The sequence below is a fragment of the Cololabis saira genome, chromosome 9 (assembly GCF_033807715.1).
Source record: "Cololabis saira isolate AMF1-May2022 chromosome 9, fColSai1.1, whole genome shotgun sequence".
In the NCBI taxonomy this organism is placed as follows: domain Eukaryota; kingdom Metazoa; phylum Chordata; class Actinopteri; order Beloniformes; family Belonidae; genus Cololabis; species Cololabis saira.
Genome location: NC_084595.1, coordinates 9792223 through 9810085, shown reverse-complemented (window position 1 = coordinate 9810085; position 17863 = coordinate 9792223). Strand labels below are relative to the sequence as shown.

General features: G+C 38.6%; 1 protein-coding gene across 2 annotated transcripts; it reads left to right on the top strand.

The window, feature by feature from the left end:
• The first annotated feature begins 3178 nt into the window (after positions 1-3178).
• klhl22 (kelch-like family member 22) lies at positions 3179-17863 on the top strand. 2 transcript variants are annotated; one of them, XM_061730419.1, is made up of 8 exons: positions 3179-3443; positions 5401-5695; positions 8321-8486; positions 8986-9297; positions 10589-10998; positions 12487-12679; positions 13472-13705; positions 16216-17863. In XM_061730419.1, exons 2-8 carry the CDS (start codon positions 5463-5465, stop codon positions 16555-16557), a joined length of 1890 nt encoding a protein of 629 aa, XP_061586403.1. In that variant the 5' UTR covers positions 3179-3443; positions 5401-5462; the 3' UTR covers positions 16558-17863. The 2 variants fall into 2 exon arrangements, with proteins under 2 accessions (XP_061586403.1, XP_061586402.1); XM_061730418.1 differs by having other exon boundaries at positions 8986-9309.

The following is a 17863-nucleotide window of genomic DNA, read 5'->3' as shown; positions in this document are numbered from 1 at the left end:
AAACCTAAGCTTTTGATGAATGAACATTGACCCAGTGCCATCTGAAGGTTCGGCGCAAATATTCCTCCAGATTCTTTGAATGGTTTAATATTATACAATGTAGGAGGAGAGATATGTACATCAATACCAACCTTTCTTAGGAACATATTTTTAAGTTTCAATGACTCTCTTACACATTTGCTAACAAAGGTAAGATCGTCTGATCACCATTGGTCCTGAAAACCTTCACAGATACAGCTCCTGCACTCATTCCAGTTATCTGTTCATGTCGCCTGTCTGAAAGAACAGCTTCACTGCTTTTCTTCCATCTAATTACTATGATAAAATTCTCTACGGACTAACTATTACTTGAATGCTTATTTTATATATTTAAAAAAGGTCTGAAATCTAAGAAAATACATTAAAATTAAAATGAAATAAAAAGTGAATGAGTGAAAATAAATCAGAAAAAAACAATTAAATAAATAAAATAGCTTTTAGTGTTTGTTTTCCCCATATGGTTGTATGTGCAAAATAAATTGTTGCCCTGGGAAATTTGCCTAAAAGCTTATCAGACTGCGGAAATACAATCTGGAAGGCATTTGGTCGGATGGATAGCAAATACAGAAGGAGCAAAAATGACACAAAACAACAAACAGTGCTACAGATGATGAAGTAAAAATAAAACCCTTCAGACTGATGACATCAAAGTTTTTTTCACGATACCCCCGAATGATATCTAATTAAGCTGTAGGGATAGAGCTATACATAGTTCACTTGAGTGACAATTTCAATTAATGTAATATTTGTAAAATAACTTGTTTCACTCTAAACTGCAGCAGTGCAGTTTGCCAAAATTAAAATAGCCCCAAGTTAAGCTATAGTGGCATGAAACTGTAATTAAGCAAATACCTTAGGGACTGCTTTCAGACTGGTGCTGAAAGACAACTTGGAGAAATCATATTGAAATCTTATTCACCCGGGCTACAGCGCCCCCCTGTGTTGAAGAGACAGAAGTACAAGTCAAAACTATTCTATTCATTTGTGGCTTATTGCAGTAATGCAATGTATCAGAGCTCAGCATCCAGTAAAACACATTAGTCACAAAATCCATATAATAATATATGACATAGTTTATATCCTGTTATCCCCCCCATGCCACTGCTTTCCTCATTCACAGCCTTGTCACTCTTGGCCCGGATTATTGCCTCTCGCTGCTCTCTGGGGTCACTATCAAATCCCTCCATAAACTTCAGCTGGTTCAGAATTGGGCTGTCTGCATCATCTCCACCTATTACATCACCCCCCGTCCTGCAGCAGCTCCATTGGCTTCCAGTCAAGTTCCGCATCCGATTTAAAATCCTCCTTTTGGCATCCAAGGACGTCCACAACCTTGAATGTCAACCAGTGAGTTTATGGCATTGTATGTCAGTATGTGGTTTTTTTGATTTTATCGTTTATCTCTATCTTATGTAGGTGTCCTCGAGTTCTGGAGGCGCCTATAAACAACTGATCCAGAATGCTGCCGCCTTACAAACACCAGGAAACTGGACCACATTACACCGGTCATGAAATCACTACAATGGCTTCCAGTGAGTCAAAGGATAGAGTTTAAAATGTTACTGCTGGTCTACAAAGACCTGAATGGTCTTGGACCAGAATCCATGCTGGATCTGTTAGTTCCTATGAAGCTCCCAGACCCCTGAGGTTCATCTGGATCTGGTTTGTTGTGGTTCCCAAGAACCAGAACCAAGCAAGGTGAGGCAGCGTTCAGTTATTCTGCTCCTCACCGGTGGAACAAACTTCCTGTAGACCTGAGGTCTGCTCCAACTGTCAGCTCCTTTAAATCAGGCTTAATTAGTTTACTGAAGCGTACTCTTAAATTGAATACTGACCTGCTGTACTCTACTGCCCTTACTTTTTAACAACTTATGCTTTTTTATTATTTAAGATAAGAGATATTCCTTTATTAGTCCCACAGCGGGGAAATTTGCAGTGTACAGCAGCAAAGGGGATAGTGCAAAACAAGAGGCATCAATAGAAATAGAAATAATAATAATATAATAATAATAACAGAGTATGACACACTATAAACACTACTGATATATACAATAATAATAATAATAAAAAATACTGGTATACAAATAAGATAACAGACGGATATTTACATAATTGCATGTTGTAGTGAATGATATTGCACATTATTTTCCAGTATGTATTTTCCAGTATGTACAGTATACATTTATTGTCAGGTTGTTATGTATGTATTTTACCTCTTTCTTATAATTTTATTTTATTTTATTTGCTATTTACTGTTTAATTGTGTCTTGCTGCTTTTAATGTTGATGTAAAGCACTTTGAATTACTTTGTGTTGAATTGTGCTACACAAATAAACTTGCCTTGCCTATAAATAAAATGTATTATTTTCTATCTTCGTGAAGCTGAAAAGAAATGTATAGCATATATTACTGTTAAACTATTATTTAGGTTACTCTAGGGAAGTTTTGAAATAGAAATAATAATAATACAATAATAATAACAGAGTATGACACACTATAAACAGTACTGATATATACAATAATAATAATAATAAAAAATACTGGTATACAAATAAGATAACAGACAGATATTTACATAATTGCACTTGTAGTTAATGATATTGCACATTATTTTCCAGTATGTATTTTCCAGTATGTACAGTATATACATTTATTGTCAGGTTGTTATGTTTTTTACAATATATTATGATTTTTATATTTTATTATTATTATATTTTACCTCTTTCTTATAATTTTATTTCATTTTATTTGCTATTTACTGTTTAATTGTGTCTTGCTGCTTTTAATGTTGATGTAAAGCACTTTGAATTACCTTGTGTTGAATTGTGCTACACAAATAAACTTGCCTTGCCTATAAATAAAATATTATTTTCTATCTTCGTGAAGCTGAAAAGAAATGTATAGCATATATCACTGTTAAACTATTATTTAGGTTACTCTAGGAAAGTTTGGATGTTGTCCTTCACCTTTAAGCTGCTTAGACAAAAGACTATTAGGACAAAAGCGTTTGCCAAAGGAAGCAACTCAGCGACACATGACGCCTTCAATTAGTTCCCTGCGAGGGGCGTCTGTGATTGGCTGGATTGTAGAAAGTGGGCGGGTCTTAGGAAAGCCACGGACCAATCAGGTTGCAGCTCAAACACCTGACACCAAAAGTAAACAGACTTGTTTTGATCCTGTCAAAAATCAGGCCGCTCTTTGGTCACATTATCAGTGGAGGTTTAGCTTTCCCCGAGCCGTTTGATCGGGGAATCAAATGCTTTGATTTCGACGACCTTGTGGAATGTGTCGTTTTTTTTAAACGTCTTGAGGCGTTTTTTTTTATTGCTGTGCTGCTAACCAGCTAGCCAGCTCTTAAGATTGCATAACAGTAAAAGGCTGACGACTTTCCAGCAGCTACAACGGTAAGGAGAATATTCATAAACATAAAACTTTAGTGTTTATGTTTTATCTCTCGGGATGAGGTGACACAAATCTGCAGCAGCAGATCTGCTTTAGGCTGATTTATGGTTCTGCGTTAAATCGACGCAGATCCTACGGCGTAGGGTACGGCGTAGGGTACGCGGCGACGCGCCAGTACGTTTGTGTTGGTGTAACGCGGAACCATAAATCAGCCTTTACGCTCTTCCTGCTTACCAGTCTGTCCGCAGCGACTTCAAAAGCTGGATATCAAGATCACACTAACTCACTATTCCTACAGTCCAAAGTACTAAAACTCATTGGATTTAGTGGCATTTCAATCTGCACAAGTAATGTTTAAAGCAAAAAAACATTCGCTACCGGATAACATTCAGAAATTATTCATTGGGAGGGAAGGGGGTTATAATTTAAGGGGTAACCTAAACTTCAAATTTTTAAGTTTTTGTGTATCAGTTTGTGGAATTAAACTGTGGAATCATGGTTTGAATTTGGAGTTAAAAGAATGTACAAGCATAAAACAATTTAAGAAGAAATAGATTATTTGAGGTATAAAAGTGAAGACTGTGTTTAAAGATCACCAGCTGGGTGTGTTCTGCTATTTTGTCATGCTGTCTTTGTATGATTATATATTAGATAGCATTACAATCAATGGAAAAACTCTATAAGCAGGCTTTGAAAACATTGGATAAAAAGTCTAATTTATATCATCATTGTAATATTTTAACTAAATATGTTTTTTTAAACTGGGGAAATATGATTAAGTTTGCAGACATTTTACTTGTTTATAAAATCCTTCATGGTCTGGCCCCCCGTCTCCACTCAATGAGTTTATTAAGCAAAATCAAAACTCATCTACCAGAGCTGCCACCAGAGGAGATTGTAAAACTGCACATAGAATAAGTGCCTTTGGGCAGTCGGCCTTTTCCTATCGAGCAGCTCATACCTGGAACACTATACCCCTACAACTAAGGAACATCACATCTCTTCATTCATTCTCTAAAAACATAAAACAGTGGTTACTGGATAATCAAACATGCTGTCATAATCTGGTATAGGGATCAGGTTTTTATACCTGTTTGTGTTTATGTGCTTTTATGTGAGCTAATGTGTTTGTGTGCTATAATTCTTTTATGTTGTTTGTCATTATTCGGAGTGTCATGGTTTTACTAATTGTTTGTACTCTGTGTTTTAGTGTGTGTTTTTCAATGTTTTTTATATATGCCATCAACCTGCCAGGGACTTCAGATGTAAATTAGCCTGTATGGCTAAATCTGGCACATTTATGATGGACTCAAGTGCTCATGTCAATCAATGTGCCTTGTCCCTTTTAAATAAATAAATAAAAAAAAAGATATACATATTATATTTATATCATAGTTATATTATATTTACGATAGAGCTTATATCTTGTATTAAACAGGTTATTTTTGTAAAAATGATATATATTTATAAAAATTAGTGTATAGTATAAAAAAAATTATACAGACATATAATTTATGTTTAGTTGTGGAAAGGGGGTGGGATTAAATAAATGTATACTTCCTCCTCCTCCCACTCCTTTTCGAACATGTAACTGAAATATGTGTTTTGATGTTGTTTTTTTCTTTATAGAATAGAAATAGAATAGAAAGCCTTTATTATCATTATACTGGTACAATGAGATTAGGCAGCAGCTCCGTAAAAGTGCACACATGCAAAGATTATGTAAGCAAAGACTGTGTACAACAAAATGAGAAACAGGAAACATAAATATATATACACTATGAAAATGAGATGGATGAGAGAATAATAATGCACATGAATGAGTGGAAGAATATTGCACATAAATGAGTAAAGAATATTGCACATAATGGATGAAGAATGTTGCACAGTGTGTGATAATGCCCACCTGTATTTATTTTCTTGTCTTTTTTCTTATTTTTTATACATGTTCGAAATAAGCAAAAACGAACGAACGAACAACCAAAGCTGTGCAGCATGTTGGTGCTGGGCCGGTGGGAGCGATGAAAGCTGAAGGACAGTGTGTTGCCGTCATGGCGGAGGCTGCAGCCCCGGGTCCGGGGAGAGGCTGCCCGGGCAGACGGACCTTCAGGAGCTCCGAGCACGTCCGCAGCCTGGTGGACGGCCTGCTGGCTCTCCGGCAGGAGGGCATCCTGTTTGACGTGGTGCTGGTGGTGGAGGGTCGACACATCCACGCCCACCGCATCCTCCTGGCAGCCTCCTGTCATTACTTCAGGTAAAAAAAATTAAAAAAAAAATGTCACAACAGTTGCCTTTGTCACATTACTTTTGTCTTTTGCACCCGTGTCACTTAATCAGCTTTAGTTTAGTGCATCTCGCTGATGTTTATCTCCTGCACACAAGACAATAGACAGTCAGGTTTCACTTTCAGACTGACTGGTCAAAGTTGTAGTGTCCCAAGATGTATGTGTGTGTGTGTGTATATATATATATATATATATATATATATATATATATATACACATTTTCGTCTATTATTTTCCAAGAGCCATCTGTTCACATTCCTGCTGTTTCTGCATAGTTTAATTTATTTATTAATTGATACTGTACTGTTTTTAATCATATTACTGGAATAGAAATCAGGCAGTTCACTTTTTTCATTTGCCATCCGGGGATAAAGTATTGGTTTATATATCACACGTAACGTCATATCGTTACCGCAATTTCCTGTTTTTTAATATCTCTTGTTTTCTTAATATTGTGCAGACCTATGCTGAATGTTCAGGAACATCTCAGTTTCTAATGACATTTTGTTTGTTTGTTTGTATGTTTTTAACTCTGATTTAATTCACATATGCATGACTGTAATCTAATCAGTTAGTGAAGGACTGTGCAGCTTACTGTCACAAGACGCATCTAAGCTTTGGTGCAAAGTGTAATTCAGATTAAGTTTATCCCCCTAATCCATCATAATGCACTTTATCAATATCGCCTTATGATAGCCGCATGAACATTTGGGTTCTGTCGTTAACAAAGCCGATGATTTAAGTGTTCATGCTGGTTTATGACTTAATAAAGCGCTGCAGAGAATGCTTTTTACAAAGGGGCATAGCCAGGCATTACAAAACTAAGAATAGTTATTATATATTAATTATTAATTAATTATTGTACTTATATGACTAGACTTTGTGCTTGTGTTGTTCCATCAGATGTAAATCGCTTTGGATAAAAGTTTTATGACAGTAGTAGTAGTAGTAGTAGTAGTAGTAGTAGTAGTACAGTATATGAAGTCTTATCCAGCCTATTTCTGTAATATGTCCCAAAATATAAGTGTACTATTATCAGCTGTAATAATGGCTTACTGTAAGTTTCCTGTATTTTTCCCAAAATACCAGAAGACTTCTATCATTCTTGTCTGTTTAATGATGATGATATTATGTACCATAGACAACATGATTCTAAAACCGTTTTGCAATTTGTAAATGCCCATTTGTGCAAATTGGCAGACTCTCTCACTGTAAGATGCTCTTGTCTTACTCATGTTGCCAACTGACCTAATTAGTTGCAAGATAATCTCTCAGCTGTTTCTTTTTATATACCTTTCTGGCCTTTTGTTGCCTCTCTTCTAAGTTCTAAAAAAAAATGTGTTGCTATCATCAAATTCAAAATTAGCAAATATTTTACCTGAAATGGTAAAATGACTTGCCTTTGTCATTTGATATGTTTTCTGTGCTCTGTTGTGAATAAAATATGTGTTTATGAGATTTCCATATCATTGCATTATGTTTATTTATACATTGCAATCAAACTTTTTGGGGATTAATTTGTATTTAATTTGAAAATGTAAAGCCTTTTGCCAAAGGCTACACAATTCAACTGATTTTCAAAGTTACAAGGAGATTTCAAAGCAAGCATATAAAAACAAAAGTTAGTCAGGGGGCGTGGCAGTCTAGAGGCTACAGAGGTGGGCTTGGGTCTGGTCCCGGGTTCAAGCCCCACAATGGCAACCAAGATGAACCACCTTGGGCCCCTGAGCAAGGCATTAACCCTAATTGCTCCACAAATGATGTACCGGACTGTCTCAGAAAATTAGAATATTGTGATAAAGTTCTTTATTTTCTGTAATACAATAAAAAAAAAAAAAAATGGCATATATTCTGGATTCATTACAAATCAACTGAAATATTGCAAGCCTTTTATTATTTTAATATTGCTGATTATGGTTTACAGTTTAAGATTCCCAGAATATTCAAATTTTTTGAGATAGAATATTTGAGTTTTCTTAAGCTGTAAGCCATGATCAGCAATATTAAAATAATAAAAAGGCTTGCAATATTTCAGTTGATTTGTAATGAATCCAGAATGTATGACATTTTTGTTTTTGTAATTGCATTACAGAAAATCACAATATTCAAATTTTCTGTGACATATTTCAGATGTAAGTCGCTTTGGATAAATGACAGTAGTAGTAGTCGAGTAAGAAGAAGAAAAAGAAAAAGTGGGTCAGTTTGACAGATTTTTTACATAAAAATGCAAAATTCAGCAACAAGCAATTATACTGTATCAGTGAGAGCAATTTTATCATAAGACAATGTTTTGGATCTGATCTGACTGAAATACGACGATTACTTTTAAAAGCACTGACTTCACCGTTAATGACTCAACTGGGACGATCACTGCTCATGATGCATCAAGTCGTCTGAGTACACCTCTGGCACTGGTGTCATTCACCTAATGATTAGTTATATAGTAAGGTTTAAAGTGCTGTAAGGAAGATCTTTTTTCTGTGCAGCAAGTGCACCTGGTATATTTGGAGCTGGGGACCCTGTGGCTGCACGGTGCATGTCTCATCATCAGTGGGTTCTGTCAGGCTGAATCACGTCTCACCCTTCTCCCTTAGGGGGATGTTTGCAGGAGGCCTCCGTGAGACGCAGCAGAAGGAGATTCCCATTCATGGAGTCTCCTACATGGCTATGAAAAAGATACTGGACTACATCTACACTTCAGAGATCGAGTTAGACCTGGACTGTGTTCAAGAAGTCCTGATTGCTGCCACTCTGGTACAGGTAGGCTGAGCCGAGCTGATCCTTTTTTTTTTTATTTATTTTTTTTTATTTTAGAATTTTTTTTTTAATTAACATTATTTCTTCATTACAACATGTTTGTGCATCAAGTAAAACAAATTTGTGCAAAGAATACTGCTTTATAATTTAAGAAAAGGCAAAAACAAATATAACCAACAAAATAAGACAGAAGGAAAAAGACAAATAATAAAATAATTCTGAACATGATAAGGAAACACATCTAATATACATGCAGACAGGATAACAATGACTTCAGTCAAATAATGTAGAAGACACTCATTAAAAATAACAGGTCAAAAACATGTCAGATGCAAGGAGGATTTTTCACACACACAAAAACAACACTTCTGGAAGGTTCCAGGTTTCTTTCTTACACTGTACAATATCTTTTCAGGTGTACAGTGAGCCGAGCCGATCCTTATTCTATTTTTCAGTGTAATTAGGTTTTTTTGTTTAGCGAAACTGTCCTTTTTTTTTCCAGCTTGAAAATGTAATTGGCTTCTGCTGCGACTTCCTGTTCTCCTGGCTGGACGACAGCAACATTATCGAGGTGTATCACCTGGCCGATCTCTACGGACTGGAGCAGCTTAAAGCCATGGTCCACTCCTACATCCTCAGGAACATTGAGACCTTGTCCAGGACAGAAATGTACCGCCGGCTCCCCCCGGAGGAAGTGTTCCGAGCTCTGAGCAGCAACGAGCTCCAGGTGACCAGTGAGAATGAAGTGTACGAGGCCGCGCTTCACTATCACTACAGTCCAGAGGAGGTGGAGACCGACCAGGTGTACCTGCAGGTCAGTGCAAAGGTATGTCTTCATTTCACTCTCATCTGCTATTGATTATATACCGTATTTTCTGGACTATAAGCCGCTACTTTTTTCATAGGTTTTGAACCATGCGGCTTATACAAAGGTGCGGCTATTCTGTGGATTTTTCTTCCACCGCTCGGGGCGCTCTAACCGGAATTAGAATCAAAACTAAGACAAAATAAATGCAAAGAAGAATATGCTACTTCTTTTTTAGCAGATAGAAGTAGGTAGAAGCAGATTTCAAACGGATAAATAGATAAGATAGGTTATTTTCTGTTGGTTCTGTCCCGTTTTAATCAGCAAAGTTGCTGTCGTGTTAAAAGACACGGTTAGGAAAGGACAGAGGTGTCAAGTAACGAAGTACAAATACTTTGTTACGTTACTTAAGTAGAAATTTTGGTTATCTATACTTCACTGGAGTAATAATTTTTCAGACGACTTTTTACTTTTACTCCTTACATTTTCACGCAATTATCTGTACTTTTTACTCCTTACATTTTAAAAACAGCCTCGTTACTCTATTTCATTTCAGCCTTTAAATAAAAACTATCCAGTTAAATTGCTCCATCCGGCTAGAGTGAATTTGGTTGTGGTTGTTTCAGATGTTCTTGTCCAGTTTTGTTCTTACATCCGTTCCCTCAGATTCCTGCAACTAAACTTGGATGTACATTCCAATAAAGGTTAGGATAAATGATAACATCCCTCTGAAGTTTGACTTTTTGCACTATTACAATACTTATAGGCAACTAGTCATCATATCTCCTGCTCTCTGAAACACATGTTAATGCTCAATAGTACACATATATGGTTCTTTAATATATTTGCATTATACTAAGATGCATTCATTTTCAATGCCTTTTTTCCCCCTTACATTACTTTTACTTTTATACTTTAAGTAGTTTTGAAACCAGTACTTTTATACTTTTACTTGAGTAAAAAACTTGAGTTGATACTTCAACTTCTATAGGAGTATTTTTAAACTCTAGTATCTATACTTCTACCTGAGTAATGAATGTGAATACTTTTGACACCTCTGGGAAAGGATCTATTTAGGTACAAACATGTACATCATTTACAGTTCAAAATCGTTCTGTACATGTAGTAAATATCTAATCTAACAACATAAATATCTGCGGCCTGCATATCCTTTTTTTTTAACTAGAGCGGATGCGGCTTGTATGGAGGTGCGGTTTATAGTCCAGAAAATACGGTACCTGCTTTTTCTTCCCAAAATGGCAAATATACAATTAACCCTTTTTGTCTTTCCGATCCGAAGGACAACCTGAAGATGCTCGATGCCGTGCGTTTCTGCCTGATTGAGAAACAAGTGCTGCAGAGACTGCACGGCAGACTGAGCCAGTGTCCGCTCAAGGACTCGGTTTCAGCCGCCCTGCGCTACCATGAGCAGGAGCTGCAGCAGCCGGTCCTGCAGAGTCCTCTCACGCAGCCGCGCTCCACCTTCCACTGCATCCTCGGCTTCGGGGGGATGTTCAGCTCCAGCTCCCTCTCAGATGGCGAGTGCTTCTTTCAGCTGTTCCACCCGAGCTGGGGCGAATGGAGAACCCTCTGTGAGCCCCACGGGCCCCGAATGTCCAACCAGGGTGTCGCTGTGCTCAATAACTTTGTTTATCTTATTGGAGGGGATAAAAATACCAGTGGATTTCGTGCAGAGAACCGGTGCTGGAGGTGAGATCCAAGAGTATCCTGTCCTCTGAACTTGCACATTGGCTCACGTTGTGACTAAAGGCTGCAGAGATTTCATTGTCAGCTTAAGATTCAGCCCGTTGTGGTTAAGTGTTTACGTTTCTTGATGATGCAATCATTAGGGCACAGTTCAGAATATTACCAATCTTGCAGTGATGTCTGATCAGAGGATGTTTCTGCCACTTTATAAGCTTCTCATCCATGATGGCTTAAGGGGGACAGAGTCTTCTGACCTTTTTGCAAAAGATGAAAAAACTTCCTAGTCCGAGTCTAAATACAAGAAAGATAGAGTACAACAGCTTGATTCTTAGTCATGCCTTCACATCTGTGTTGGAAACAGAACCCCCCCCCCGTTTGCTACTTTTGAAACTAGTGTTAAAGCTTTCTACTATCTGCTGCTGATGTACAACAAATGCAGCGTGATGTGCGGATGGGGAGTACCTTCAGTGCAAGGGGAACATCCCTGAGTTTTCTCTGACTTTCTTGACCAAATCCCATATCCAGCAAATCTACACTTTTTACACAGAATGGAGAAAACACAATAGGTTTCGAAATATCTAGCTCCCATTGGTCGTTTATATCGTTGAAAGAGTTCTTTGTATCTGCACTCGATTGCTGTTCCTCCGGAAGACCCGGATGTCTGGCACAGTAAAATTGAAATTGAATTGCAAGAACTGAATTTGAATTGTGAGAACTGAATGTAGATTCAGTTTTTTTAATGCAATAATTCAAATTAAACAATACAAATTCAAAATATGTGATTCAGATTCAGTTTTTTAATGCAATTATTCAAGTTGGGCAATTCAAATTCAAATATAAATTATTCAAATTCAGTTTCTAGTGGCACATATTTCTGCCCATAGGGGAGCCTTGATCATTCTAGTCCAGGGGTTCGGCAACCCAAAATGTTGAAAGAGCCATATTGGACCAAAAACACAAAAAACTAATATGTCTGGAGCCGCAAAAAATGAAAAGTCTTAGAATGAAGGCAAATGGCAAAAGGGGAAATGTCGAGAAAAAAGTCGAAATGTCGAGAAAAAGTCGAAATGTCAAGAAAAAAGTCTGAATTTCAAGAAAAAAGTTGAAATGTCGAGATTAATGTTGAAGTACAATCTAAAGAAATAAGTCAAAATGTCGAGAAAAAAGTCGAAATGTCGAGATTAAAAAGGAAAGGAAAAAGGAAGAAAAAAAGAGAAAAAAAGGGGAAAAAAAAGAAAAAAAACAAGAAAAAAAAGAAAAAAAAGGAAAAAAAGAGAAAAAAAGAAAATAAAGAGAAAAAAAAGAAGAAAAAAGGAAAAAAAAAGGTAAAACATTTTTGGAAAAGCTCCAGGAGCCACTAGGGCGGAGCTAAAGAGCTGCATGCGGCTCTAGAGCCGCGGGTTGCCGACCCCCGTTCTAGTCGGATCTGTTTCAGATACATTTACCTGTGGTTGGATTTCCAGTGTCCTGTGTCTGTTCCACTCATCTTAGGTACGACCCCCGTCACAACAGCTGGTGCTCCATCCAGCCTCTGCAGCTGCAGCATGCCGACCACTGCGTCTGCGTGGTGGGAGGACACATCTACGCCATCGCAGGCCGCGATTACAGCAACGAGCTGGACTCCGTGGAGCGCTACGACCCGCACACCAACACCTGGGAGTTTATGTCGCCTCTGAAGAGAGAAGTATGTTTTCAGGGTTGAAAGATGAAAAAAGTCATAGTTCCACCTCTCTTTTCTTGTTTAGTATTACTATTAGGGTTGTCCCGATCAGGATTTTTTAGCTCCCCATCCGATCCCGATCACTTGGGTTTGAGTATCTGCCGATCCCGATTTTTCCCGATCCGATCACTTTTTTTGGCTCCCAATACATTATATATACTTTTTCCCGATCACATACATTTTGGCAATTAATTAAAAAAAAAGAAAAAAAAAAGAGGACTAAAACTAAATTATCCCTAGTTTCTTTTATTGTCCATTGGAGAACAACATGGACACATATTTCAACAAAGCTTATCAGCACTGGTGCCACAAAATGTAAAAACATGAAATTGTAAACTAAAACAAAAAGTGCAGAATAGTGCAATAAAAAAAAAAAAATGTTTACTTCAAAAGAGGTAGTTGAATGACATCCAGTCAAACTCATTAACACAAAAAAATTTAAATACTTTTTGGCTTAACCTTAGTGCAACATTCTGTATGGCATGAAATGAATAGCAGCAGCTTAATGAACACGAACATATATAAAATTTCACAATTCAAACATGTAAACCATGTTAGTTTCGCTTACTTCGTCACTTCCGGCCGCCGACTGGAAGTGACGTTAAATGCAACGATATATAAAACGACTTAATATATATTAAAAACATTAATAACTAGGTATGTCCCGATACTTTTTTGGCCGATACCGATGTTTTGACAATGTCGTGATCGGGACAACACTACTTACTATTATAATTTTTTTCACCTTCCCTCCAGGTGTACGCGCATGCTGGAGCAGTGGTGGATGGGAAGATTTATGTCACATGTGGCCGTCGAGGAATAGCATACCTGAAGGAGACCTACTGTTTTGACCCCGCAGCCAATGAATGGACGACGTGCGCGGAGGGCCCGGTGGAGCGGGCGTGGCACGGCATGGCTGCAGCTAATGGACACGTGTATGTTATCGGGGGTAGCAATCATGAGCGTGGATATCGCCGCGATGTCCTGAAGGTACAATATCACGAGTCATCAATGCTTTTTACATTTTCGCAAGAACAGTGTGGCTGCTGATGATTGGGGCGGTTTTAAATGGTGCACTTTCATTTAACTTGTTTTTTGTTTGACCTTTTTTTTTCTCCTTTTTTTCTTCTTTTTTTTCCTTCTTTTTTTCCTTTTTCTTTTTTTTTTCCTTTTTCTTCTTTTTTTCTCTTTTTTTCTTCCCTTTTCCTTTCCTTTTTAATATCGACATTTCGACTTCACATGTTCTGTTGGGATAACTTCAGAGCTGCAGGCAGGCCATTCCAGTACCTTCACCCTCACGTGCCTCGACCATGGTTGTGTGGAGATTGTAGTTTTGAAACCTCCCTCGAAAAGATCTCTTAAAAGCTCCATATGTTGCTTTAAAATCTCATTGTGTTTTTGGGTTTGTTTCTTTGCAGTGATTTTGCCATCACAGAATGAATGACCTGTGCTAGGAGCTCTGATATAATACACCATCATACTGTCTGGCTTCTGGACTTGTTGCTGCTAAATGTCCTGATGGTCGTTTTCATCTTTGCTCGAGAGCACACGGCACTTTGTGTCTGAGAAATGGGTCTGGAGTACCGATCTGTTTAGGCCCTTTTGGATTAGTCCTTACTCGGCTCGTCACGCCTCTACCCGTTTTGTCCCCGTTTGTTTTTCCACAGCCAGGGGAGAAGTGGGCAGGTTGGGGTGAAGCTGCTGTGACGTACTCGATTGCGCAACCGCTTTGTTCATGTCGGCGCTGATGAGAAATCAGCTGGAGCCACGAGCGGCTGAGAGTAAAACAGCCCGTCTACATCCCTTTTTTAATTCTCTCCTCAGCCACCAGGTTTATGAACATCTGCACCTCAGAGTTGGATCACCAAACAGACGTTTTGCGCTTTATAATAAAATCGCTGCGAGCTGCGAGTCGCCTCGCGATGACTCCCGCTTCCTGATTCAAACGTCTGACGGCCCCCCGACCAATCAGAGGCGTGAAGGGTGGTGACGTCAGAAATAGTCCCGGCTCAGCCCGGATAGAACCTCGCCAGAATGGTTACAGAAAAAGTATCTGCTTGGAGCGGCTCTACCCGTCTCAGCCCCTAGTGCAAAAGCGCAAGACGGGGCCGTGGCGGCTAGAACCGAGCTGAGGCAGGACTAGTGGAAAAGGGCCATTTATCCCTGCACGTTTGCAATGTGTGAGGTCACATTTGGACACAAGGCTTCTTCTTTGCTCCCTCATTAAATGCACTCGTCCCACGTCATGGAGTGTGAGCGGTTCAGTCTTAGAGGTCTTGCAACCAGAAAATTCTGATGACGTTTGCTGACGATATTAAAAATCCCAAATCGTCTACCAATGAACTACCCACTTTAAATCCGACATGCAACTTCCCTCCTCCACCAGGACCAGGACCACATTCTTCTCCTTCACCACTTCTCTTTTGAAGTGTTTTCAGCAGATATAAAACTTGTCTTGCTTTTTTATGGTTTACTGCATACTGACGACACTGCATCTGTTGTTCTGTCGTAGCCAATCGTTACCGTCCACACGTACCATTCATGGTGGTAATTACACATGTAATGGGGCTGTTTGTGAATTTGTGAATGTGAATATGTATTGCAGTGCTTTACAAAGGTTTTTCAAAGTAATCAATGTGGTTGTATCAGGTATTGGAGAATGGTTCTCAGATCACACGTCACGCTTGGATGTGTATCCTTGCCCATTATTTACTGAAATGCAAATTATTATCATTTTTTCTTTCAGGATCATTGTCTTTAAACATTTAAGGATTTTCTCATGCATTTATTGACAAAGTGGATATCTTTTGCACACTTTTGCTCCTCAGAGAGACAGATTTCCATGGATGTAGCTTTGCAACAAATCACCATTATAGTCGTATGCTGACATCACCTACATGAAGCAGTATTGTTATTTCTTCTTCCACCTTGGGGCACTAAATTTGTCTTAGAAACTGAAATGAATAAATTGGGTCTATGGTATCAAATTTGGTTAGAAAGTTGGTGAGTTGGTGAGAAAGAAACATAGAAAATCCCTTTTTTTTTAACCTACAGGACTGTCTCAGAAAATTTAAATATTGTGATAAAGTTCTTTATTTTCTGTAATGCAATTAAAAAAATTAAAATGTCATACATTCTGGATTCATTACAAATCAACTGAAATATTGCAAGCCTTTTATTATTTTAATATTGCTGATTATGGTTTACAGTTTAAGATTAAGATTCCCAGAATATTCTAATTTTTTGAGATAGGATATTTGAGTTTTCCTAAGCTGTAAGCCATGATCAGCAATATTAAAATAATAAAAGGCTTGCAATATTTCAGTTGATTTGTAATGAATCCAGAATGTATGACATTTTTGTTTTTGTAATTGCATTACAGAAAATCACAATATTCAAATTTTCTGAGACAGTCCTGTATATTGGTTGAACTGCCCATCACCGTGAGCGCCATCAAGCTTCACCTTTATTAAAAACCTGTTATGGTTTGTATTTCTCAGGTGGCGTGCTTCAATCCTGCAGTCAATTGTTGGTCTTTACTGGCCCCCCTCCCCGCCGGACACGGAGAGCCCGGCGTGGCCGTGCTGGACGGTCGTATCTACATCCTGGGAGGACGCTCGCACGACAAGGGCAACAGGATGAAATACATTCACGTGTACAACCCCGGTTCAGACGAGTGGGAAAGTGAGATGGAGTTTAAAGAGCGCGTGTCCGGCCTGGCGGCCTGCGTGGCGCTCATGCCCCCCGCTGTGATCACACAGGCCAAAAGCTGGGAGCAGCGCACTAAGGCATCATGGGAAGATTTGGACATGGACAACTCGGAGGACTCGAGTGAGGACTGAATCAATCGGCCGTGCACTTTTCTGATCGAGCACATTGACCTCGACGTTGCCTGCTTGTGTGTGTGTGTGTGTGTAAATGACAGCTCAGCGTCCTTTTTTCCATGTTGACCACTTCCAGTGCCTCGGTGGGATTCCGGACCTTTTGCACACTTGTCTCTCACTCTCACGCCGTCCACGACTGCCTGACTGCTCAAACGCGAGTGCTGCAGTTTGTAGTCGTTTTCCCTTTTTCTTCCTATTTGTACGTGAGCCGGAGCGTTGGGGACGACCCGGTACCCTGGACGAGGAAAGACTTTCAACACGGGGGGTTTCACAGACTACTGACATCGCTCCAAACCAGTCAATAACCACGTCCCTAAAACGTTAACCTGTGCCTTGTTTTGTGGTCACACCATGAACTGGTGTTTTATGATTTAGACCAGGGGTCGGCAACCCACGGCTCTAGAGCCGCATGTGGCTCTTTAGCGCCGCCCTAGTGGCTCCCTGGAGCTTTTTCAAAAATGTTTGACCTTTTTTTTCCTTTTTTTCTTTTTTCCTCTTTTTTTCTTCCTTTTTCCTTTCTTTTTTAATCTCGACATTTCAACTTTTTTCTCGACATTTCGACTTTTTTCTCGAAATTTTGACTTTTTTCTCTAAATTTCGACTTTTTTCTCAACATTTCGACTTTTTTCTCAACATTTCGACTTTTTTCTCAACATTTCAACTTTTTTCTCGACATTTTGACTTTTTTCTCGAAATTTTGACTATTTCCTCAACATTTCGCCTTTCGCCACTTGCCTTCATTCTAAGGCTGATACAAGACTTTTCATTTTTTATGGATCCAGACATATTTGTTTTTTGTGTTTTTGGTCCAATTCTCTTTCAACATTTTGGGTTACCGACCCCTGATTTAGACAATGAGCCTCAGGTCATAAAATAGTTTCATGTTTGTGGTTAAATGATGGCGGAAAGTGGCACGACACTGTGCAGTTCAGGTGATGCAGTGTCGCAGTTTTTGTGAATGACATATGAATAATAGACGTTTATCTGTTATTTGTGTAATGAAAACCAAATCACTGTTGCTCTTGTGTGTGTGTAAATGAAGGAAAGTCCCGGAGTGTCCCCGGTCGCTGCACCGGGCGTCGCACTCGTGCTTCATTCATGCAGGCAGAAAGGGGACAGACTTCACCACTATGCATTCTGTTTAAAACAAAGTACACACGTTTTTTCTCGTGGTTTAACATGACAGATTTGTCTTGGAAAAAAAACAGTTTATCGATTTCACTCTCACATGTTCTTTAAGTTAAATAAAAATAGTAATAATTTA

What these genes read in the sequence shown, in the direction of transcription:
- klhl22 (XM_061730418.1), top strand. Translation starts at nt 5,463, where the DNA reads ATGAAAGCTGAAGGACAGTGTGTTGCCGTCATGGCGGAGGCTGCAGCC. An exon ending in TTGCTGCCACTCTGGTACAG is followed by an intron (nt 8,487 to 8,985) that starts GTAGGCTGAGCC and finishes TTTTTTTTCCAG; the next exon opens with CTTGAAAATGTAATTGGCTT. An exon ending in ATCGCCGCGATGTCCTGAAG is followed by an intron (nt 13,706 to 16,215) that starts GTACAATATCAC and finishes TGTATTTCTCAG; the next exon opens with GTGGCGTGCTTCAATCCTGC.